General features: G+C 44.7%; 2 protein-coding genes across 6 annotated transcripts in view; one reads left to right on the top strand and one right to left on the bottom strand.

Moving 5' to 3' along the window:
- Positions 1-14: 14 nt before the first annotated feature.
- On the top strand, positions 15-14,602 carry NKIRAS1 (NFKB inhibitor interacting Ras like 1). 3 transcript variants are annotated; one of them, XM_086742669.1, is made up of 6 exons: positions 38-71; positions 712-805; positions 1,106-1,372; positions 1,503-1,629; positions 8,605-8,846; positions 11,647-14,602. In XM_086742669.1, the coding sequence occupies exons 4-6, from the start codon at positions 1,536-1,538 to the stop codon at positions 11,884-11,886; spliced, it is 576 nt and encodes a 191-aa protein (XP_086598795.1). In that variant the 5' UTR covers positions 38-71; positions 712-805; positions 1,106-1,372; positions 1,503-1,535; the 3' UTR covers positions 11,887-14,602. The 3 variants fall into 3 exon arrangements, with proteins under 3 accessions (XP_086598796.1, XP_086598795.1, XP_010126847.1); XM_086742670.1 differs by lacking the exon at positions 712-805 and having other exon boundaries at positions 15-71; XM_010128545.2 differs by lacking the exons at positions 38-71; positions 1,106-1,372 and having other exon boundaries at positions 608-805.
- Positions 14,603-16,244: 1,642 nt separating this feature from the next.
- The window catches only part of LOC104480611 (ubiquitin-conjugating enzyme E2 E1), a 45,249-nt gene continuing 36,393 nt past the window's right edge, over positions 16,245-25,100 (bottom strand). For 2 of the 3 annotated variants that reach the window (XM_086742666.1, XM_086742668.1), the window contains exons 4-6: positions 23,833-23,965; positions 17,670-17,817; positions 16,245-16,679 (exon numbers count right to left, since the gene is read on the bottom strand). In XM_086742666.1, coding sequence (XP_086598792.1) covers positions 16,582-16,679; positions 17,670-17,817; positions 23,833-23,965 — 379 coding nt within the window. In that variant the 3' untranslated portion in view covers positions 16,245-16,581. Of the gene's footprint in view, positions 16,680-17,415; positions 17,543-17,669; positions 17,818-23,832; positions 23,966-25,100 lie in introns of those variants that run through there. The other variant, XM_086742667.1, reaches the window with a different exon arrangement.

Here is a 25,100-nt window from a genome sequence, read left to right as displayed (position 1 = left end):
GCGGCAGGGGGCGGGGCTGGGCCCGCCGGGCCGGTGCGGCGCAATGGGTTCGTGGGGGACCCTCTGCCCAGGTGCGCGCTCGCGCTGGGGGGCTGGGGGCGGGGGAGCGGGAGGGCGCGCGGGGCCGGGGGCGCGCAGAGCTGCGGCCGCGGGCGTGCGGAGACGGGGGCGGGGGGGCTGGCCTTGGGGCAGGGGCGCCTTCTGAAACACGCCTCTACTCCCCCCACGAGCCCCAGACTAGCTAGAGATTGGGGGGAAGGATGACCTAGAAAAGAGTACTTTAAAAGAAATCCTGAGAAGAAGTCTTAAAAAAAATCCTAAAATATAATTTAAAAATAAATCATACCATTAAATCATAAGCCCTAAGGGTGAAAAAAGCCCTAAAAACAACCCTAAAACCTCTTCAGCGGTGGAGCCGCCGGATGGGGGGGAGCTTGTGATCCGCTCCCGTCCCCTCCTGCGCAGGTGCCCCCGCATCTCTGCCTCCCCCCGCGCCTCCTCCAGGAGCGGGGAAGGGGGCCTGGTGCTGAGGGGACTTTTGTCGTCTCCCCCCCCCGCCCCGGCTCCCAGCAGGGTCCCCACTGTGCTGCTGTGAAGGTGTCGGGAATCAAAACGGGAATTGGGATTTCCCTGCCTGAAAGAGTGTCGTCGTGTCGTCCCCCCCGCTCCGCCCCCCCGCTGCGGCTGCGGGGTGACCTTTCCATTTTTCAGTGTATGCTTTGCAGAGCACCCCGGCTTGTGAAGCGTTACCCGGTTCAACTGGAACCGAAGCAGAACAAGGCCAGCCCCTCTTGGTCACGAAAATGTACCCTTCGGCTCTCTCCGCGACAAACTGCTCCAAACGGTGAGCGGAGCGTTAGGGCCTGCCACCCAGCCGTGGCTCACTGGCAGAGGGAACTGCCCCTGGCTTCTGGAGGCCTCCTGCTAAAACCAGCCCCCACCCATCCAAACTGATTTAAAGCAGACCAAAAACCCTGCTTTTACGTTTGCTTTCCTCTGCTTGTGCCTTGAGTGCTGCTATTTTCTAGCTCCTAGTCTGTAAAAGCTAGAAACTTTCTGTGCATGAAATAAAAGGGAAGGAACTGCTCTTTCGTTGCGTTTCCAGAAGCCATCCTGATACCACCAGATACGCCATCAGGCCTGCAGCAAAACTGTGAAGCCCGGTAACGCAAGTCTTGCAGTGCAAACACACGCCAAAAAGCACAGCCCCTGCCCCAGAGGGCTTATGCATTTCAGCGCTTGCAGACAGTCTCCCCGAGCCCGACGGGACGAGCGTTGAGGCTGCAGACAAACATCGGCACCCATGGCAGCAGCCTAAAACCTTAAAAAGTGGTGTGGGAGGAAACTCCAGTCCTAAAAATACCAGTCGCTGGTGAGTGCCTGGGAGGGAGCTGTGCCTCCCAGTCAGCCGCTGCCTCGCGTTTTGCCTCTCGCCTTTCGTGGGCTTTGCTTCTGTCTGGCGCAGAGCTCTGCCAGGCTAACAGACTCCTGTGTCTGCACAGGGCTCGCCTCCTGACCCTGCCCTCTCGGGAAAGATGGGGAAGGGCTACAAGGTGGTGGTTTGTGGAATGGCCTCGGTGGGAAAGACTGCGATTTTGGAGCAGCTTCTCTATGGAAAGCATACTGTCGGTGAGATATTTTTACTTTTTTTGGGGGAGGGTTGTTTCCTTTTCCAGAATCTTGTTCTGTGTGGGCCTCCAAAAAGCAGTAACCAAGGACCGTGAATTGCACTGAGGTGAAGGAGGAAATTAACATGGTTTTGGTGCATCTCTGGGCAGTTCTTGAAATTCATAGTCCTTTGCTTACAGATTTTTAAAACGGGCTTGGAGAAGAACCCTTTCGTGATGTTCTCAGTTATAAAATACATGAATGTTTGAAAAGAAACAAACACAGAATGCAGGCGATGTGCTTGCTGCCTATTTACGTAAGAAATACCTCATTCCCTGAAAGATGCTGTAGATGCCTGAAAAATAGATACCACGTGATGAATGGAGAGACTGTTTAGACTTCTGTTCTGTCTTCTTAAAGCTTTATTTTGCTTCGTTTTGGCTAATATTTAATCAAAGCGCTGTAAAGAAAAACAGCTCTGCTTTAGATCCCACGTTCTGTGCTGAACTTCAAGGGCTGAGCTTCCCGGCTCTCAAAGAAATCCTCCTGTGGGAAACAGACTTGAGAGAGGAGCCTGGGATGTCTGAGACTTGCTGTGCACAAAAGAAGGGGAATGAAGGCAAAGCCGGCTTGTTTCCCTCTGTTTCCACGTGACTTGGCTTTGAGAGGAAGGGCAACAATCATCAGGGTGATGAATTTTTCCTGCCTCACCCAGAAACAAGGGGTGGCACCAGGAGTGAGTCTGAGGGCTTGGGCAGAAGATGTGTCCATTTGTCCATTTGTATTTTTTCCTCGGACCGGTAAATTAAATGTTGGGGTAAGTTATTGGATAAACACTAGGATTTCTAGAATGGTGCTTTGCAGGCACTGCGCCTTTAAAATGTGTGGATGGGAGGAATTTGCTGGCAAAGCGTGACACAGAACTGCGTGCTAATACCCTTGTTTAAAAGCAGGATTTCCTCTCATGTTGCACCAACATCTGTTTCTAGCATCCTATTGAGACCTATGCACATAACTTCTTGTAGCTTTCTGCATGAAGGTTGCAAAACCTGCAGGCTGAAGATTTCTGCCTTGGCTGCAGACCTGCTTCTCCTCTGGGTGATTGTCAGAGACACCTGAGCAGCCCGAGCAAGGCTACGTTGCTTAAATCGTATTGCCGTGCATTACTTCCTGCCCCGAGCTCCTAATAGCGACCCAGGCAGGAAGGATATTCGGGTGTTGCTGATCGGAAGAGCTATTTATGGAGCCAGCCGTGTACACGATTATACAACGTCACGGATACTGGCTGGCATAACCGGAGCGAAGCCTCATGCCCAAGTGTCCCTCTGTCTCTGCCAAACACTCGGCTCCGGCTTGGCCGTTGCACAACACAGACTTTCCCCCTCCCCATCTTAAAAAGATCAGTTTTCCTTTCCTGCAGCTCTGCTTTTATTTTTCAGAGTTAACAGTAAGGGAGGGAGCAGCTGATAGCAGAAGGGGAGTGCAAAGAGAGAAGGGAGAAGGTAGCCTCCTGTTTTTTTGTGATTTTGTTCAAATCGTATTTCCAAGACATTTTGAGAAAGAGGGCAAATAGCGGAGTCAAGATCGGCATAAGGAGAGGTCTTGTATGGAGTCACTGCAGCCCCAAGGGATGCACCTGAGCTGCGTCCCAGCTCTTTTAATATCACCTGCCTGTGCTATCAGGCACATTTTGGGGGATGGACTGGTATGTTTGTGTTTCTGGCAATCCTGCTGAGTGGCCACCGTCCTCCCTGCCTCTTCCTCAGCCCATGGGCAGTTCTGGCAGGGGGTGCCTGAAGTAAGGGCTGCTAAAAATGGAGATCTTCAGCTAATGCTCCAGTCTGTGTCAATTTAACCCTCAAACAGGCAGGACACCACTGTGAGGGTCTCAGTGGGCAAGGACAGAGTTTGAAGACTGGCGAGTCCTTTATTGCTCTTCAGCTGAGCAGCTTTAAACTGCACAGACCTGCTGCTGATGCTACAGTTGCAGGGGTGGCCCTTCCACGCTTAAAACATGATTACTGAATCTCAGTCCTCATTTCTTAAACCTTGTGAGCTCCAAAAAGCTGACATGTACATCTTGGCTGCTGGCCTTTTTGGCAGGAGGCGAAAAGGACTAGTGTGTTTGCTGAAAGTCCGTCTGTTCAGAGCCAACTAGCAAGGCAGCTCACCGAGTACAGCAACATGGACACAAGCTGTTTCAAAACCTGTGCTTCCTGACTGACGTCAGGAGCAGCTCTGCAGCCGGTCCAAGGGGTGGGGAGCTGTGGGGAGGACTGCTGAGCCAATGCACGGAGTCTTTCCATTCCTGATGGCATCCACATCCTCCTCCCAGTGACAAGAGGGGTGCTGGAACTTGGTTGTAGGCTCGGAGCACAAGGTCTGGTGCCATCCTCCGAGGTGTCCCAGACACTGACATGGGAGCCTCCTCCTGGCTGTAAATGAGCCGTGAGTCTATGTCAGTGCCCATGTGCCTCTTCTTGACTTTCCTGTAGAAAGGAGTGGTGGCATAGCTGCTATTGGGGAAGTGATTAGTGTCCTTGGAGGTTTCACGCTGCTATATAAAGCCTTTGGCTTTGAGCCCATGCGCCTGGCTGCATGCTTGGTGATGGTGCTGTAAACTCAGTTGCTCTGTGTTTCTTTTCCTAGAAAAACATGCATCTTCAGCTCTCCCTGGCTGGTCATGGATGAAGTCCCTAAATGCTGACATTGCCTACCTGGCCAGCAGCTAGCACTCTTGTAAAGGCACTAAGGTTGCTTGAGGTCAAAGAGGAAAAAGTACTCAGGAGGAAGAAATACCCACCAAAAATGAATATTTATGTCCCTGGGGCATGTGAACAACAATGTGTGGTACTGGGCTTTGCGCTGGGATTTAAAACTGCAAGAGAGGCTGTTTGCCTTGGGCCCTAGGATTGGAAAGAAGGAGGCAAAAAGATGAGAGCCACATAAAGTCGCATACATATCGCGTGGCAGCCTCTCTGGCTAAACTGATACAAGGAATTAAACAAAGCCTGAAAGGGGATGTTGGAAATGGGTGCAGTTTTAGCTTTGAGTCATGTAGAGACTGTATTGCCATAGATCGGGCCACATATTGTTAAGGCTTGCACCTATGTATTTGGTTGCCTGGTACCTGGGATCATCTCTCTTTTTATGGCTTCCGTGTTGTGTTTGTCCAAATCCTCCACCTTCTCTTGCACCTCTAAGAAAGAGGAGCAAGTCTTTTCTCCTTGATCATGAAATGGGTCCTGGACTGGCAGAAGTTTGTCCCACTAAATACCTGTGGTACTTGGCAGTGCTTGGCCTGAGCTCTCTTGAGAGGGCTAACAGGAGAGCTGCTGGCTTAACTTTGGCATCGGACATGTCTGTAAAGAGGAGAGGTATTTTTCCTTAAATAGTGGCCCTGTTCAGTGATGGTGCCTTCTGCCTTTAAAATATCTCTGGCCCCTCAGCCTATGATTATCAGCTCACCAGGAGGAGATAACTCTTTGTGTAGAAAACATGATTTTCCTTATCTCTGCCTCCTGGCTGTGTAAATAGCTGGTATGCTCAGGTTATTCATAAGCAGCTACTTCAAATCATCTTACTAGCTGTGAATGACAACACCATATATTACTGTGGTAGAACCCATAACGAGAGAATTTGCCTCGCTTGGTCTCAGCTGTAGGGATTTGGGGTTTTGGCTTTCACAGCTCCAAAGATGTGGAGGCTAATTAACCAAATTATACACTCTTACATCTTTGGTTCTTAAATCAAAACTACCTCCTGATAGAGCTGCAGTCAGCTTTGCATTTTAGAAACAGATGAAAGTGGAGCTGAGTGTATGCAATTGAGGGTCACAACCGTGGCTACTGGCTGGTGGGACCAGTACTTATCTATTAGCTAAATCTAAATAGAGCTGCTCCTGTTGAGGCCTGTCCAGCTCTTCTCAGAGTCAGGGATCCTCTGATAAGCTGTCATTTGAGGTCTAAGTAAGCAAAGCCTGTTATCCCACAGTTTACAAACACAAGGAATAGCAGGCTTTAGGAGCTCTTTGCTAAATTCCCACTGGAAAGAAGGAAGGAGAGATTACATAGGAGATCTTCAAAAGTCCTCAAGAAGACACAAAATTTGCTCTGCATTTATATTTGAGAGTCACATGGAACTTCTGAAATTCCATACATCTTGAAGTTTTTCTTTATTTTGGAATTTGCAGTATCTCTGCCTTGTCTAGCTTGAGTGTGCAGTATTCATTAGTATATTGAGCTTTGTCTTTTCCTCATTGGGAAACCACCAGGGGTTGAAACACCACCCAATTTATGACTGAGGCTTCCCTTTGAAGTTCCTCTGTGGCAGCAGTGGCTAACACAGACTGCCTCTCCCAAGACTTGCACCAGCTAAGTACGCGCTAGAGAATACCATCAACCTCCCGTCTACTCCTCTTTTCCCTCCCTAACTTTTTTTCATCTTTAGTTTCCAAAGAAACCACTGTTGTTAGTTCCCCTTTCCCCCCATAGCTTCTGAACCTGAAAGCTGGTTTCGTCTACGCATTCATCTGTGTCACAACAGTAGATATCTCGAAATGTTTCTGTAAGTTTAGAAAAACTGGTAGCAGAGGAGAGAGAAAAAGCCCATGATATGCTCCCCTCTAAGGAAAACCTGCTTGAGCAGGCAGCAGTCTGCAGGGCAGCAGCTCCCCAGCACAAGCTGCCCTTGCTCACCCAGGTATAGTGAAGGTGGGAGAACACCTGGGGATGCCAGCAAAGGAAAGGAGAACTGGGGTCGTTGTGACAGGGAGGATGGGATGGTGCCAGATACATTCCTAGGACACTGGGCTTTCCTGACTCGTTCTGCTACTTGTACAACACCTTGTCTGGCACATGCTTGAATGGAGACTGGGAAAGTGCATGAATGGGATGGTGCTACCAAGAAGTGTAAATATCACTGCCGGCAAGATGTGGCTAGCACACAGTCTGGGCTTTGGAAACAGGGCCTAGAATAAGGTGACACAGGTATTTCTAAAATTATCTGTGTTTGCTTAGGAATCTACTTGCATATACTCTGTCCCCCAGTGGACATAGGTGAAATTTCACCCCTGGAATCTGATACTGATGCATAAATTCCAGTTCCCTCCAAAGTGCCCCTCCCTCCCCACTTCACATCAAAATTTGTTGCTCTGTTCTACTGACTTAACTCCCTGATCTTAATTTTTCCTCTTCGTTTTCAAGTAGGATGTTAAAAGACATAATTTTCTCTGTTACTTTTAATGCCACTAGGAAGAAACTGTCATAGGAGAATGTAGATATATTAAACACTTGAATTACAGTGCAGCATTTAGAAAAAAAAAACCCTGTACGGCATTATTCATTGCTTTCTAAAGAGAAAACTCAGGTACTTATGGTTCATTCCTTCCTGCCAAAGTAATATTTACTGATGCTAGATATTTCCTTGACCTGACTGTACAACAGAACAAGGCAGAGCTAGAAAAAATATGGTGCTGTATCCATAAAGGGCTCTGTTACCTACTCCAGTCTTTAAAAATGCCCTTGTAACACATTCTCCAACCACACGGAATATGTCCGTGCTTCCTCTTTCTATTAACCTTTGTTTTGTCCTTCTGCTCTTAGTTTTGCTCCCACACGTTAGCATGGCTATATTTGGAGGCGAGATAAATTAATTCATTGCAAACCTAATACGAGTTTGATCTATGAAGACTGCACAGAGAGGGGCAAAAAGAACAGCTTGTGCCACTTTCCTGCACAGGAATGCTGCGTATATCACGGGAAACTGTCAGCGTGGGTGGAATGCTTTAGCTTGTTTGTCAGTGTGAAGTATTTTGAATAGTGTCATTGAATATAGCAAAATCCTTATTTTCACAGGCCAGATAATCTCTCGTATTTTCTTAAACAATGCACTAACATCGTCCCTTTTTGGCAGACAAAGAGAATAATGTGGGACTCGTTATCGTAGCCCTGCAACGGCAAACAATTCGTGTATGTAGGAGTGCAGTGGAGGCAAAAATGTGGATTGCAGAGGGTTTATAGAAGTACTTAAAACAGACTCTGAAAGTGGCCTAGCTATGCCACGCGTAGTTTGTTGGGACCTGTAACCTTATGCACCTGCATCCAGGGGGAACACAAAGTTAAGGTGATTTATGTGTTTTCAGGTTTGGCTTGGAAAAAATATTTTTAATTTGTTCTAAGTAAGCTGCCTTAAATTACCTCACATTTACCACAGGGAGAGGAAGGAAGGAGAGCCAGTATGCAGATAGTTACCATGGAGCAGGTCATACATGTATGAAAGCTTGTTACCTTGTGCATACTCTTACCTTGCAGTAAACGAGCTTGCTCCTATTAGCAAATCTGAGTCATTTTAAATCCTTAAGGGATGGAAAAAGCTCGCTGTGTATTTGAGTAAATACAGCATGCAACTTTGCTTGCGTGCAAACATGCCCTTCTCTTTCTGGCTTGATTTCACTTGTTGGTTAGTGGTACTACCACTACACCTTAGTTTCCAGAATTATTCCTTTGGCTCCTGCTTCTGCCATATGATCTAGCTCAGTACGAAGCAAAGTAGTAGGCTCAAGACGTTAGTACTTGACTGTCTGGTGTTCCTTGCCTGTTCTTCCAAAAAGGTCTGTTTGGGCAGGCCTGTTTGCAGCATGTTTGGCACAGAACTGGTACACTGGGTGTTTGGAGTTTGGGAAACCTGGGGGAAGAGCAGTGTATCTTATCCTATCCTGCATGTGCATCTTGTATAGATTAATTTTACAGGCATAATCACATGCTCATGTATTAGCTGGTTGTATTTATGCAGTGTCGCTATTGTAAATAGCTGGTGCGGTGATCTGTGAATACAGCCCTTCATGGGGATGTCAGGCAAGGTCGAGTCCAGGTCAAGTCACTCTGGAAAACATGCACTGAAAGCTATTGTGGGGTAAAATTCTGCCATACTGCAAATAATTCTTAGAGTGGTGCCCTACTTAACACCAGTTGAACTTTCCTGCTTGTTTTAAAACAGGCTTAGAAGAGGGTGCCACAATGGAAGATGTGTATTTGGCATCGGTGGAGACAGACCGAGGCGTGAAGGAACAGTTACGGCTTTATGACACCAGAGGTCTGCAGGAGGGTGTAGAATTGCCAAAACACTATTTCTCTGTCGCTGATGGCTTCGTTCTCGTGTACGCCGTGACCAGCCTCGAAGCTTTCCAAAGAGTTGAACTGCTCAAAAAGGAGATTGATATCTTTAGAGACAAAAAGGAGGTAAATGCATGGTGCCTTAACTGCTTGGCTTATTGGCATTATCAGTGATAGGAAGTTAAGGTTGCAGAGCATAGATTTTGTGTCTGTAAAATTCTCGTACAAAGGAAAATGAATGTTCCCACAGCCTTGGGCAATCCAGCAAGAGGAAGCTTTCTCATGCTGGGGAAACCTAATTCACATGCCATGCAGGTCATGCAAAAGAATGTGGATTTTTCTCCTCCTTAGTTCCTCTATTACAGCTAAAATCCAGTTAGCTAAATACACCAGCCAGGACACTTACGACTAATAAAACATATGGTCTACAGCAGGGCAGTTCATAGGTTTTTTTAGATATTGTACACGGGAAGTCAAGTGCATAGAAAAATATAAGGAAGGGCATTATCTTTGTTTGTTTTGTATTCATGTACAAACTAGTGTAATTGACAATGGGTCTCGCAGACATTAGTCAATTGGCACAGCAGCTTTAATGTATTTTAACAACCATACTGAATCAATTCAATTGTGTGAAATGACTGCTCTATTTTCCCTTAGAAAGCAGCTAGTGTTTTCAGCTGACAGGGTTCCAGCTTAGCTAAACAAATATAACTTGCATGTGACATTAGCATTATGGCTTTTCTTACTGTATCTTTATATTCTCAAGTAGTTTTTCCTGTTAAATGTCTTTAGCCTGCAGCTTTCCAAATCTGCTTTATGCTGTTTAAAAAAAAAAAAAAAAGTGCATGAAGGATTAATTGGATAATGGTAGGGACAGACTTCCCAAAAATGTAACTTGTTTAGCACTGACAGCACATAGGGTGGTGGAGAAAGGCAGGCTTCAAGTTTGACAGCAGCCAAACACGCAATCACAGGAGAAGTATGTTAGCTGGTAGGGCTGGTGTGAGCTGCAGACTGTCACGTATATTAGGGATACAGGAGTCAATCATAACTCCCCTGCAGGGCAAGGAAAGGTGGACAAGCAGGAAATTTTTCCCAGGCGCTGTGTTTCCTGACAGCCCTGATTTGTTACTTTACAGCATGTTGTAATGCAGAGACGGAGCCAGACCCCCAACAGGATCTGCATCTCTCCCTCTGCGTTACTTGCCAGAACTCTTCTTTCTCGTTGGCTGTTTTCTAAAATACCTGCATACAACTTGCTTATCCTCTGGGAGAGCTTAAAGTTGTGATCTTGACTGAGGATAACATAGCCAGAAGGGTGGTGCCTACAGTAAGCTGGATAAATTAGTTTTATTTCTCTGATTTCTAGTCCATATAAAATGTGCTTTGAAGCAGGTAGAAGGTGAGGTCAAGAGCCCTACTTTAAGATAGCATCAGGACGCTTAAAGCTTGGGCTCTGCTAGAACGCATCCTTTAACTGAATTAGGGATGTATCTCCACACATGGTGCTTCTGAGCTTGCAGAACTTCATCTTGTTGAATCGCACAGTCCCCTGCTATGTGGCAGATGACAGAAAGCACTGGTGGCTGGTTCCTTGCCTCTGCTGGCTGCGGGGGCTCTCCAGCACGCACCTTAAAGCCTGGCCAAATTTTTTGCTAAATAGAGGTTGTGTTCTCTCGCACTGACAGAGCTTAACCATAGGTAACATTCAGTTGGAGCATGCGGTAAATGCATATGAAGATTATAGCTTCTTTCAAAGCCTTCGCAAAGGGAAAAAACATTTTTTCCAAACACCATGGATGAGCTGCTATAGGAAAGAAAGGAAGCCTCAGACCTCACAGGAACAGGATTAACATCTCTAGCTGAAAAGAAACAGAAGACATCTTGGAGTTACCCCGATGAACAGGAAAGAGCAAGCAGGTGTGGCCACAGCAAAACCCCCACATCATTAGCAAGAGAGGACTTTATCACTTGATCTTTGTCAAACCACTAGTGTAGAGGTGAGACCAGAGTTTGACTCAGGACCTACAAATACAGGCCTAGTTTCGCCTAAGAGCTGATGCTGGTAAACATTTTTAGAAAATGGTTAACGTAAGATAAGCAGGAGCAGTAACTTTAAGCAGCCAGCACTACCTTCAGCAGTTCCTAGAACTGAAGTACCAGGCAGGCCGCTGAGCTCAGCCACACTGTAGTGTCTGAGCGATACAGGAGTCACTTGATTGATCCTTATAACTAAAGGTCTGACTTGATACAGCTGTGCTGCTCTGGTTAGCTAACCGGCTGCTCTTGAAACTGCTTCTGGGAGGATGGTGCTGGTGCTTATCTAACTCTTCCAGCGACAGAAGGCTGTCCACTTAGGTCCCTCTGGTGGCTTACCCTGCCTGCTGGAGCGGGCGCCTAGCTGGGCCAGGAGTGGAGCTTAACAGCTCGGCCTGCCTGGCAGCCACCTGTGTGGCAGCGTTGGCTTTATTTATATTGTGAGCTGGGGACTGGGAAAGAACAAGCTGGGCAAAATCCACAGCTGTGGGGTCCAGACTTTCTCTGCTGCCATGCATTTTTTTCATCTCTCAAGTGTCTGCTGCTCTGACCTACTGAGATGTCATGCTCTTATCATTTGTCTAGGGCAGCTCAATTGCAAAGTAAATGGAGAACAGGGCTCTAACTTTGGCTCTCTTGGGCATTGTTTCCCTTTAAGCAGTCAGAGGGAGAAGGGGAAGTCTTGCATATCCCTTGGTTAAAACCAGCTTCCAGCCCACAAGTAGATGAGGCTAATTCACATCCCAGACCCTGATCTTACAAACTGCATGCAGCTTCGCGCCAGTACTAAGAACAGGTCTGAACTGTGTTGCTACTTGCCTGCTGTTTAAAAGCGATGTGAGTGGTGGATGCTTTTTGTGTAAAGCTCACCCTTTTGTTTTGTTTGTAGGTAACAGTTATTGTCTTGGGAAACAAAACTGACCTCCTGGATCAAAGGCAAGTGGAAACAGAAGCAGCACAGCAATGGGCAAGGGCTGAGAAAGTAAGACTGTGGGAAGTGACTGTGACAGATCGGAAAACACTGCTTGAGCCCTTCACCTTCTTAGCTAGCAAACTCTCTCAGTCCCAGAACAAATCAACGTTTCCCTTGCCTGGAAGGAAGAGCAAAGGGAATAACTGTGATAACTAAGCTACCTTAGCATTGTCTGCTCCTGCCAGGTCACAACCTGAGTCCTTTCTGTGCCATTTGCATCTCGCAGTTTCACTTGAAGCAATAATCTCATTCAGCAATAAAATCAGCAAGCTTATGGCTAAGAGGTATCCTTCCTTCTCATGGACTTGGCTTAAAAAAGTCACTGGTTGTAAAAGCCTTAGAAAGCACCTCATGAGAGAAGTTACCTTGCAACAAGGGTTATGGAGGAGGGAGGGACAGGTGGACACCTCTCTAGCAGGGGCTTTGACTATGGCTGGATACAGCCCTGTTGAGGGACAAATGAGTAAGCTTATCGTTAAGTGATCCCCCTGCAGATCTGTAGCCTCTAGTCACAAGTAGTACTAGCTGCAGTAAATCATTCACTTTGGAGAGAGGATATGTTTGAAATGGCAACAGTCCTTTTACCTTGACCTTAAGCAGGACCACAGGGCTTTTTGATGCTGCAGGAGGCTGAGGTCAGTATGGTGTTGCAGGAAGAAGGTTTGGGGCAGGAAGAACAACTATCAGCAGATTTAGCTGCTGAAGTCCTAGTGTCTGGAAGAGGGAAAAAAAAATGGAAAGAAAAATCTTGTGGGAGATACTAGAAGATATCTACCCTGACATGAAGCTTGTCAGCAAAGTCTGGCAAGTAGTGCCTTCAGCTCAGGAATTTATTTGTACAAGTCAGAAAAGCTCTCAGGGCACTCATTAATTTAACTGCGACCTGAAGGACAACATAGCTGTACGTGGTTTTGTTCCAGCATGTCCAGTACAAATCAGTCACATTCACATAGGTGGTACTGCCCGGGTTCTGCTTAGGGCATTGCATAATACTCCTACCCAACTGTACAGCCAAGCTGCAGAAACTCACCCTCCGTAGGAAGCTATAGGCCACGTAACAACCAGTACAAAGTGCTGTACTACTTTGTGAGAGGGGGCTAGGGAGTGTAGGAGGCTGCCTTTTGGGAGAATCCCCATGGCAAATGCCCACAAATACCTGTACAAATGTACGCGTTGTCCAGCAGCAGGAGCGCAACTGTGTGTGCTGTATTTGACTCTCCATGCTGGTAAACCTGTGCTGCAGGAATCTGCTGTCCTGGGTCAGCCTGTCAGTAAAATGAACAAAATTGGGTATAAAGGGACAGAATGAGCAACCGTTCCTAGAGAGAGTAGCCAGCTTTTGGCCTCTAGCAACCTCTTATCCTAATTGATACTAGCTTTTCTTTGTATTTTAAGACAAGAGTGGGGAGAGGGAGTGAAGTATCCAGCTCCCTCATTTTCCACTAAATTAATGTTGTTTTGCACAAATATTGAGAATTTCACTGTGAGTCAGCAAAACCACAAGCAATATTTGCACTGTCATATCATAACTGCTAAATAGTAAGTGTGCTTAATGATCACAATTAAACTGCATTGCTCTTCCTGAATGCCAACAAATAAAATCCATCAGCATTACTAATGTCAGAGCAGCAGTACAATTCACTAAAAATTAGGCAGGTATTCCTACCTTTATAATGAAGGCAGACGAAACTGTTTATATGCTTTGCTCAGTATAGTTTGGAGTAAGATAAGACAGCAATTACGAATGAGCAAGCGCTTGTTAATGGACTGCTAGAAACATACAATTGTTTCTATTGCAACACTGCAGCTGAGTAAGCACTATAGCACGACCTCCCCCCACCTGCATTGTCCCCAGCCATGCTGCAGAACAACACTCCCTCCTCACTCATTTCCTACTGGACACACGTGTAACTCAAGGCTTCTCCCTACCCAGAAGACTCTGCATCTACCTGCATGCTTGGGAAGTGGAGGTGACTTCAGAGCAGCAGCGGTTCACCTCCTTGCTGCAACCTCTCACCAAGGAATTGGTTATGTTCCTCCTCTTCGGCTCTGCAGAGCCCTTCTTCTAGAAGGGACTTGATTCAGCCTTGGATCAATCAAAATAAGGGAAGATCTCTGCTAACCGCACATCATCACTGAAGCTGACCCTTGAGCCAAGGGAGTGCAGGTTGACAAGTCAGAACTAACTTAAAATGTGTGGAGATGGAAGGAACAGAGATGACCGGTTCCTGCCCAGTTCTGCACCCTGCAGACTGTGCCAATTCCACAGCCAAGACTGATGTCACCTGTGGGCTGCCGCAGCCACGTCATGCTCATTCACTCCCCGGGACACTCAGGACTTGACAATGTTTTAAGAAAGGTGAGAGGAAAAGGGATCTTCTGATGACTAAGGCCATTTTGCCAAACAGGTTACATAAAGGCAGACACACGTTATCTTTGATATGGTTAAATTCATTAGAAATTAGTTTAGATCATTTTGGGCATTCACACAAACAACCACCACCCACTGTTTTCTTTCATAAGCTTATTCTGATGCTTTTTAAGCACTCAAATAAATTGTCTTTTCTAAATACCATAGTATTTTATTGCCAAGTGATGGAAAAGGTAATGTCTCCTCTGCAAACAATCCACAAACAGTGGCTGGTACTGAGTAAAAATAAAACTCACTGTAGTACAGTTTTACCTGGGGTTAATAAGTAAAGTACAATGTAGTAGCTAAAGGACAGAACATGTACTTTTGTCCTTACTGTTCCACTGACTCAAAACCTGTCCTAGGTCACTGGGATCACTTACCTACTACAAAGCTAGACAGTCCCTTCACAAGATAATGGAGCAAAATTATTAGAAAAATAAATTAGTAAATTGAACCATCTTTCTCTGTTGCTTTTCTATGCAGATCAGTCACCCCAAATCAGCTCCCTTCCCTCTGTCAGCTATACCATTTAATTTGGCATGTCTTGGTAGCACGAAGCAAGGAGCTGACAAAAACCTACTGAGATTAAGCCGTTTACCTCCTCACTCAGTAAAGGAGAGGAGGAAACAATGACCAGAGATGCTCCTGGTGTGATGTAGCTATGTACCAATAATTTTCCTAGGCTGCGCCGAACAGCTGAGGGAGCTCATACACCAAAACATACGTTGTGTCAAAAAGAAGGCAGTTCAGCAGATGAGGCTAACGTACCACTACCTACAACCACCCAGTAAATGAAGGGTACCTCTAACTAACAGATTACTTTGGACCAAGTTAGATTCGATCTATATATAGACAGAAAGAGAAGTACATAAATAAAAAATACATAGAGAATTTATTTTAAAGTACCAAAACAAATCTGAGAGCACAGATGACCACATAGCACTCAGAAGAATGTCGCAAGATGAAATACTTGCCATGTGAAAATGAATCTGTACTTCCGGCCTTTACCTTAAGGGAGTGGTCAAAAATGCCATATCCACAACTACCTGCCCTGTTGCTACACACCTCGGTGTACACACCATGTCTCTAGGAGATAATCTTTGTAGGTAGTTAAAGGATCTACAGATTAAGTCTCCTTTATACTGCTGTAATGTGTCTTCTGCTAGCTTACCAGGACATGATTCCTTCTCCTCTTCCAAGTCAGAATAGACCACTCCATCAGAAAACCATGAAGATATTCTTCTCTTCTTCCTTTTACCTCCTGCCTGTTTCCCTTCCAGATCTCTTACACATTTTTTCCAGTTGTATTTGCAAATAATGTGCTAGTCCTGAAAAGCCAATGCTGTGAAAACTTAAGCCAAAAAGTAACTAGCATGGACTCCGTGACAGGTTACCTCCTCATGGGCCATGCCAGCCTGCGCAACACTTACACAGTAAATAGTTGAAGAAGTCTTATGCTGACGTTCATTGTATGCTTGTCTAGAAGTGTCTTCCCAAAACAGCAGCAGTCAGTGCACTCACCTGCAGATCTCCATTGTCCATATCCATACTGTAATCCTCAAAGCATACGGGGAGACACTGTTCTGGCAAAATGACAAAGCAAGGCACTAAGCAGAAATCTTTTCTTCTTCTTTTTTTTAAACATCTTTTTATTAGCACAGTAACAAATGCAGACTTAAGTAGCCCACAACATACAACCAATCCACTGAGTGACTCCTATTCCACGCCTTACAGTTAAACAGCTTAAGGTATTTCACTACAGGTTACCGTAAGTCCTGATTAAACCCTTTATTCTTTTCACAAAGATAGATTGGCTTATAAAATAATACATTAACTACTTCTCATTTCATATATGAGGCCATATATCCACCTCTCAGTATCACAGATCATGAGATGACAGTCTTTAAAAAGGATTTGTTAAATACCAACATGCCCTCCATAGGGGAAAACAATCCCAACATCTTTTTACAAAAGAAAAAAGAGAAAGAAAAAAAAAAAAAAGAAACCCAACCCAGAACAAAATAACCCCCCCAACCCAAAACAAAAAGCAAAAACAGTGTGTAGAGTCTTGAAAGGACTTTTACATAAATGTCAACATATGTACCTGTACAAAATTAAGCTGTTTTAATCTTTTACATATGGCAAGCAAACTGAAAACCAAAGTCTAAGAAGTTTACATTCTTCTCGGTACTATATGTGAGCTAATATTGCTGAACTAATTACAGTCTTAAAATATGCTATTCCCAATCCTAGCTGTCTACTGTAGCAAGATACCTTAAGTTACAACAACAAAATCTTAGGAAATAAAAGACTGAATAAAATCTGTTATAGAAATACCCTACTCTTTACCAGCACCCTCCCTCCCCCCACCCCTTCAAAATCATAAGCAGCTCTTTCCATCACAGACGAATAATGTAAGAGTTTGACGAAAATCCAATTTATGTAGCGTATCTTTTGGTCCATTGTCTGGCCATTCTGTCATGCTCTGCTCTGTTAGTCATATACTGAGTGGCAATACTTCCAACCAGGGGGTCAGCTGAAAAGAAAACAAACCACTTATTTCAGACAAGTTACCAAATAAAAACTTAAAATAAAGCTGAAATGTGAATTTAATACAAGGAGTCACACAGGTAAGGTGCATTGCAACAATCTAAAGACACTGAGTTGATGGTCTGCATCTTCATTGTTTTGTGTGAATTTATGGTGACATACTGATCTATTATGTAATAAGGAGTGAAATGCCAATTAAAGTTTTAAGAAGTTTAAAAGACAGCAATCCAATAGTCATATTTTGCATTACTGAGGACTTTCCCCGGTTCATACGTTTCAGGTTTATTTTACCCCTTCTAAAAATGCCTGGGCCATACTCGTTGCTAAGTGTACTTGTATCGATATAAATCTGCCTTCCAGGAAAGATCAGATCTCAAGGAGAGGTTTTATTTTTCCAACAAGTTTATTTTTATTATACATAACATAGTGTGAAATCTTGTTTCTCTCATCTTTAGACACATAAAAAAATACAACCTGTAAAACTGATTTTGGAAACCAAGACATATTCCTCTTAACTGGTGTGGATAATGGGTGGGTTAGAAAAGCAGAGAGGACTGCGTGTGGCATAGTTGGTCACTGGTTTTAAATGGATGATGAAAAGTAAAAGGCTAATCCCCTTGTTTTCAGAACGGTGTTTGAGGCTCTTCTAGTTACCGAATGACTACAGTCCTACAGACCAGCGAAGAGTGTTTAACCCTTACCCAAAACCAGAGTTGGTTTGGAAGGGGAAGGAGTTTTCATGTGCAGGAGGAGAACCGCCGCTTTCCTCGCAGGTCAGCCTGAGGAGCAGTGAACAGCAGGCAGGTAGGGTGTATCACCTCCACCACCTCCAGCCCCTCTCCAGCTGCCCTGGAGAGGGAAATGTGCTGTGCTGGAGGCCAGAGCCAAGCTGGCTGAAGCCAACGGGATGAGGTGAGGGCCACATTATTTGGGTGTGGGGTGGGATGTAAGTCACCTGGCCGCGCAGGGGGCTTACCCGGGTTGCAGTCTGTGAGAAGGGAGCAGATGGAGAGGAGAACTTTAGAAATGGTTAATGCTGGGCTCCAGTTGTCTTTTAAAATGTCCAAGCAGATGACGCCTTGGCTGTTAATATTACAGTGGTAGATTCTCGTCCGAAACGTTACCTGCAAGAAACACCTGTTAGCGGGTGTGCTGGGGTACTGCTGCAAGGTGACGGGCAGCGAGATCTGAAGGGAAAGGGCCCAGGGCGACTGACCGAGCCGGGCCGGCAGGCCAGCGCCCGGCCCCGGGCCCGCTCCCCGCGCTGCCGCCGCCCTCTCGCGGCCGTTGGCGGGAGCGCACCCGGCCCCGCCGCCGGGATGGGCTGGGCCCCGGCCGGGCCTGACCGCCCCGCTCCGCGCTGGGCCCGGCCGGGCCTGACCGCCCCGCTTTCCGGAGAGCAGGGAATGGCCGAGCCCCCCGGGGAGTCCCCGACACCCCCACATCGGCCGACCGCAGACACCTTGCACGAAAAAGCCATTTCCCACCGGTAGTTCCAGGATAAAATAAAAGATACAGCCCGAGTACGTCTTTGATGCCAGAGGCAAATGAAAAAAGCCCGATTTAAAATAAAAAACAAATAAAAGCCTCGCAAGTGCCTGGCTGGCAGTACCCTTTCCAGCCCCTCTGGGCACACCTGAGCGGCGTCAAACAGCCGTGACAGGCGACAGCACAGGTTTCCCATCCAAAGGAAAGGGAACCAAAACATAGAACGTGGGTGACTTATCAGAGCCCTGGGGTGAATCCCCGCGGCCTCGGCACGGGCCCACGACTGACCACACATTCACCATCTCCCAGCACAACAACGGCCAACGTTCCAACCCTGGGAGCTCACCATCACCGTGAAACCCAGGTGGTGGGGTTCTTAAATTTTATTTTATTTTTTTAATTACCTTTTGTCTTTTTGCTCACAAGCAGCAAAGGGGCCTGGGGCTTTAACACAAGCATTTTTCTCCCGCTGGGCTCCCAAGGACTTGTAAAATCCCCCAGACAGGCCAGGGCACTTGGAATCGCAGCTCCCATCACTTCTAAGAGCTCAGCAACTGGGGGAGTTGTTTGGATTTTATTGTTTTCAAATTTGGGAGATGTGAATGAGCAGGGCAGCTTGCTGCTATCCAAAACGGAAACAAAAGCACCACAAGCCGTTTTCAGGAGAATACAATGTGACCTGCAGAATGGCCTTACTTTGAGTCACTGGATGAACAACAACAACAAATTGGTGGAACTTGCATGGATTAGGATTATCTGCATGCACAAAGGTTGGTGGGTTCATGCCCTAAATCCTCAGAATTTGTCAGCTACCCACACCCACAAACTTTATTGTCTGTTTACAGGTCACAGGGGTATTTGCAAAACACATTCAGTAAGCATGCGGTACAACAAGAACACACTAGTACTTTCTCTCAAGATGAGACCAGCCCACACACAAAACTTGCCAGCCAACCCTCGCTTTTTCTACTCTGTTTGATGCAAAAATTTTGCCTGGGACCTTCCCTCCCTCCAGCTTGGGGAGCAGGCATAAGGTGAGGCAATAGAGCTACAAAACCCCAGTGCCTGGCGTGTCCCCGTCCACTGCATCCATGCAGAGTTTCCAAGAATGCTCCCGATGCACAGAGCACAGGGGCTATTTTCAGACTTGCAAAAGCAGTTACTTGTCACACAGGAGACACCCACACTGCACGGGAGACACAGCACGCCTGCAGAGACTTTCTGCTTTGCTTCTTGTAAGCTGCTTGGATTTTTACGTTAAAACAGGAAGCAAACAAACAACCCTCAAATCCCTACACTTTTGCACATTACAGGTGGGAATACCGAAATGGCTGCAAGTGAGCAGAGAGGTGTTCCCCTCCCACACCTTTTGTAATAAGCTGCAACTCCAAAAGCAAGAACCTTTGTTGCTTTCTTCCTAGGGACTCTTAGAGGTATAGCACGTAAGAAACCAAACTGACCTTTGTGTCCCAGATCACCTAATCCTCAGAGGAGGAGCAGCAATGACTCCCTGCAGTCATGTGGAAGTCCACGTACCTCAGCCTGAGCAGAGGGTGGATCTGACTCTGCAGTACCTGCCCCAACCCATACTGTTTCGGGCAAACCAGAAGCTTGTGGCATTTGCAGTTGCTGGCAATGGCTCTGCCTTGGGTTCCTGAGCAGTGCTCAGCCCAGCCCAACTGCTTGCTCAGTATTTCTCTATCTGACCTGCAGCATTGGTCTCCTTCCAAGAAGGCTTCTAAATGTAGGTGAGGTAATAATTCTAACAGATTAAACACTTCCAGAAGGGGAAATGTGGAGTATTTCCAAGTTGATACAATAAGGACCAAATTAACAGAGAGGTCAAGAGTTCTAATTTGTAAAGACAGACAGTTGTTAATCCTCATTCTGAGCACAAAAGCTAAGCACTCTGTAGGCAGTCTCTCAGTCCAGTTGACTAATAATGATAACAAAGCATGAATCCTGTTTGCCTTTAAGAATAAGACTTACATTTAAGTTATTATTCATGAACGAGAAGAACGAGAGAAAAAGACAACTCCCATATATTCGCAGAACAGCCTAGTTCCTTAAGAAACCTTAAGATATAATCCTTAAGGGTTATATATATGGCATCAAAGCAGTTTTCTTCAGTTAGAGGAGCTCTATCTAACCAAAGCACTGTGAGAAAAATCTAAATTTGTTTTCACTTAAGCAGCAAGTCAGAACTGAGATGGTGTTAGACACATGTAGTCCAGCTGTTTGCCATTTACAGTTTTTGCTGATGGTACAAAAGCCAGGTGTGCAGAGAACCCAAATGAAGCTGGGAGAGAGGGAGGAATTTGAGGCCCACTTAAAAACAAACAAAAATATTTAAAGTAAATTTTCATTATACTTTAAAGAGGAAAAAAATATCACACAAACCTAGCAGATTCAGATCAAAACTAAGAGAAACTGAGTTACTTAAAAGGTAGTACAATGTATTCAGGGTCAAGAGAACAGCATGTGGAATAGCAGAAAAATACAGTGTAACTGAACAATCCTTTGGAAATGTCCCACCTGAGATTACATTAATGCAGTAACTACACAGAGTTAAGCACAGCTTTTGAAAAGACATAAAAGAAGCTAATCTCAACCTTACCCTAAAGTGATAGCAGAGGTTAATTTACACAAGCAGCAAAATGGGAGTGGGGGGAAGTAAGTGGTTAGAGGTTATTAATACAAATGATCAAAGCACACACAGGTCAACACAAGCTACTGTTTTCACCTCCATAAATGAAATCTAACCCTACTATAATGTAACTCTTGGGAAAACGTCCACTCTAATAGTACAAAAGTAGAGCAATCATCTTGAGGACTAAGTCCAGAACTTTAAATTCTAATTATGCTTGTTTATTGGATTCTCCTGCATGCAGGCCCCCCCAGCATATGGCTGCAAAACCAGAATACCACAAAAAAATGAGAAAACATAAAAGCAGAGAATAGATTAACACTAGTATCTTCAAAGTGTTGTATGGAATGCTCAATACATGCAAAACAACTCCATTATACATGTCTGGGACAGGAGAGAGAGTATCTGTCCCGGTATCAGATTTCTTCCATTGAAGTTCCTTGTACTGTACAATGCATTTCCAAGTCAAATTTTAAGACCTTTAATTTCTCCAGCATCAAGTACAGCAGTGGAGTCCCTTTTTATATCCTTCCAGGAATCTGCTAATAGTACTCCCAGCACAGTCCTCTGGCTTTCCTATAGCAACATCCTCACCCTGAAAGTTTGCTCCAACATACTGAATCAAACCCTCAGCTGGAGGCTAGACCCAGTCCTTAAGGGCTGCACCTGTACATCCTTCATCACACATCTCCAGGATGCTTGTCAACCACACAGCATTTGTCAACAGTGGCTATGCCTCAACACCTTTTCCCACACATATTCCTAAGGGCTTGGAAGCCTGCCAAGGTGACCAGTTTCACCTCACTTTACTTAAGAAGGTAAATCCTTTAATGACATTTCATTCTCAAGTTATGAAACGTGTTCTACTATAGGCACTTCACCATGGGTCAGCCCACGGCAGGGACTGTCCTCCTAAGAATTACCGAAGGCTCAAAGAGGCAACGGACCTTTTCTTCCACTGGTCTTGTAAGGCTTAGCGAGGAAGATTCAAGGGAAAATAATCTTTCAGTCTAGAGAGTTTAATCTTTTCAGAGGTCAAGGCTTTTGAAATGACCTTCAACCACTCTACTGCTCTACTAGTGCTTATCATTAAAATGATACACTAGGTTTTGTTTCAAATAGCCGTTTCTTTGTTTCTTGCCCTAAAAGACAAATACAGGAAGGCTATGGTAATTACATTAGTCCTACCACTTCCAGAGAACCCACGAACAATACTTATCAGTCACTGCAAGCAGTTGGGCAACCTGAAATCAACAGACTAGTGGGAATAAAACAGGAGCAATATGATAATTGTATTTTCCACACTATCATTGACTAACACTAGTGTATGTGTTAACACAGGAGCTGCTATAAGAATCTTTGGTTCTCAGCAAAAGGTTCTTCATTTAAACCTGAAGTACCAGTAAGTAGCACTAGTACATTTTATTAGAGCACTGCTATGCTTTCTCCTGTATCCCATCTCACTGTGAGTGAATTTTATATGTATTTTATTTCCATACATAAATGTGGTTTGTAAACCAACTTGGACTTTGCTAGATTAAAGATTATTTAAATGCAACTCTGCTACAGTACAGTGAATCTCCACTAAGCTAGTCTTTTAAGGTGCCTGGTTTTTTTTCAATCCCATCCTTCTTTTCATCTGGGTGAAGGTTTAGATCCAAAGATAAAAGCAAATAGATCCCTGTCAGAAGCGCAGAGCGGAAAGCAGGGCTGAGCTGGAAGGATAAAATCGTATCTTCAGTTCTGCATCAGGGAAGCTGGCATATAGGGCTGTCTCAATACCACTGGTAGTTGTAACATGGTCTTGTAAGGCATTAGGCTGGATAAGCCTGGGACAATAAATGCTTCTGATCTGCAGCATAGAAAGCAAAGGTGTAGCAAAGCACACACGGGAAGGTAAAAGCTCCCTCTTTAAATGCTTACTGGGCTTATGATGTAAGATATTGCTTACAGTCGGTTGGACAATAAATTATCCAATGCAAACTAATCGAATCAAAATAATGAAAAACTATTCTGAATTGAATTAAACTCAAACACAAGACACAAGAGAACCATCTGTGCTGCCAGAAAACCTCCAAAAGAGGAATGGACAGGAGTCAGCAGGAAGCCCCTAGAGACGACCCAAGGTAGAACTTAAAGGTCCTGTTGACACTACCAGAAACCCTGAAGTTATGCTAGCGAGAACAGTCAAACAGTTTCCTCAATTTGGGAAGGTTTTATTAATTTTTCTGGTATGAGCAATTTGCATTGTCTCTGCTGAGATGGACTGTTGGCCTGAACTATGGCAAGCCCTTTCTACTGCAGATTAGACCAAAGCTTGGAGATTGGCGTTTATCTCATCAATGCAAAGACTTTTAAATAGAAATTTAAACATGCATATAAATGCTTTCAGATACAAGGCAAACATGAAGTGTATACACAGCTACCTCTTCTTGTAACACAACACTCCTCCCCTGGCCAAGTGTGCGAACCACAAGATAACATTCACTTGCACCGGTATTTGCCTTGTAGCATTGGAACACAACAACGCTGGAATAAGAGCTCCACAAACATAACGCACCTATAGAAAAAGTTTGTTTCTGTACAAGTAGATGAACAACACAACTACCCAACAAAACTGAAAAGTTAAATAGTACTTTAGTGGCCAAAACACACATAGCTGTTACGCTTATGGTGAGTGAGTTGTCTGAGAAACAAGCATTTGTATCCTTTCTCCTCTCTCCAAGTTTATTTACTTTTCAGTTTCTCAGTCCAGTTCCGATGCTTGCACTAATTGCTTAGGACCTCTTATAAACAGAACCAGGGAAAAAGAAAACAAGCTCTAAAATAGTGATCAAGAGGACTGAAAAAGCTGTTAACATTAGCTAACGTAATGTCTGAAATGAGCTTAAGCATGTCCTTAAAGAGAGTGGCTTTCAAACAGGCTGCATTCCATTAACATTGCCTGCTACTCCATGGTCTGTTGAGCGTTCATGACTTAAGATGTCAGCCACAAGTCTCTTACCTTTGGAGGCTTGAAAGGATATTCTGGGGTAAATGTGATGTCGAGGAAGAAAACACCTCCCTCATAGACTGAACCTGGAGGTCCTAGAATGGTTGATCTCCATTCGTAGATGTTATCACCTTTGGGGCCAGCACTAAGAGATAAGAAAACAAATGGTTTAGGAATACTATCACAGTTCAAATAAATATGAGCTCTTACATTCTTCAAGTATGATATGGAAGGAAGTTTTCAGTGTTACACTTCACACACCACCAGAAGTAAAGACAAGGATTAAAAGTAGATTGAATGCTTCAAAAATCTCAAAGATCTTACCTGGACGTATCAAGTTTCCACACTGCTTAGCAAAGCTGAGAAACTAGAGGTGCAGTATGATTTTTCAGCTTCTCTCTCCTGACACTTACAAGAGCAGCATTGCCTAGAAGCTACTCCTAAACATGCCACACAATCTCAACACAACAGAAAAGTTAAGTTTCAAAGAACAATTTCCTACTGTATTTCAGAAATGGCTCTTCCAGCTCAGCCTTAGTAAAACTGTACCACATCAAAGACTGTACTAGATAAATTAAGGACTTATGTTGATTGTATTAATCTTGTGTGTTCTTTAAAATTAAAATATATTTCTGTATTATTGCTAAACCAAGACTCACTGTATAATCGAAGGAAGTCAAATACACAATGATATTCCCAAATGTCAAACTTTTGTACACTTTTATCATTTTGCTACTCCTATTCCTAAAACGAGGCCACATGAACTCACCCCATTTATATTGTTTGTATTGTGGAACCGCTTTTGTAAGGGGAATTTTTAAAAAATCACTGTGTCAAATTAAAACAGCACTTTCTCAAATCAGCTTTGTCTAATTCTACATTCTCCCTAACCTGCCAGTAGCGCACTAAGAGTAGTACAAACTAGAGGTGTTGCAGAACGCAAGTGTCTGCTTGTTGAAAATTAGTTTTACTGAAATCCTCAGACACTTGTATTCTGTAGTGTGCCATATGTCACTGATTATTTCTAAGTACAGCTCAACCTATATAGCCATTAATGGTTTAGGACTCCATTGCTGCCTCGTTCTTTCTGTGCTGCTATGTTAGTATTTTATCTGTAAGATGCTAGAGCTGAAAACTCTCTTTGCATAAAAGGAGGTGCTGATACAGCTTTTTCCATCAAGGATGTGCTATGACTTTGTAAATCTCTTCTCCTCCTGTTCTGTAAGGGGCTGGATTTTAACATCCCTAATACAATTAAAACCAGCCTTGCTCTTCCTTCT

Source organism: Chlamydotis macqueenii, chromosome 2 (assembly GCF_036417535.1).
Source record: "Chlamydotis macqueenii isolate bChlMac1 chromosome 2, bChlMac1.mat, whole genome shotgun sequence".
NCBI lineage: Eukaryota > Metazoa > Chordata > Aves > Otidiformes > Otididae > Chlamydotis > Chlamydotis macqueenii.
Note: the sequence above shows the minus strand (reverse complement) of the source record. Positions and strands in the feature narration are given on the sequence as shown.

What these genes read in the sequence shown, in the direction of transcription:
- NKIRAS1 (XM_086742670.1), top strand. Translation starts at nt 1,536, where the DNA reads ATGGGGAAGGGCTACAAGGTGGTGGTTTGTGGAATGGCCTCGGTGGGA. An exon ending in CTATGGAAAGCATACTGTCG is followed by an intron (nt 1,630 to 8,604) that starts GTGAGATATTTT and finishes GTTTTAAAACAG; the next exon opens with GCTTAGAAGAGGGTGCCACA. An exon ending in TCTTTAGAGACAAAAAGGAG is followed by an intron (nt 8,847 to 11,646) that starts GTAAATGCATGG and finishes TTTTGTTTGTAG; the next exon opens with GTAACAGTTATTGTCTTGGG.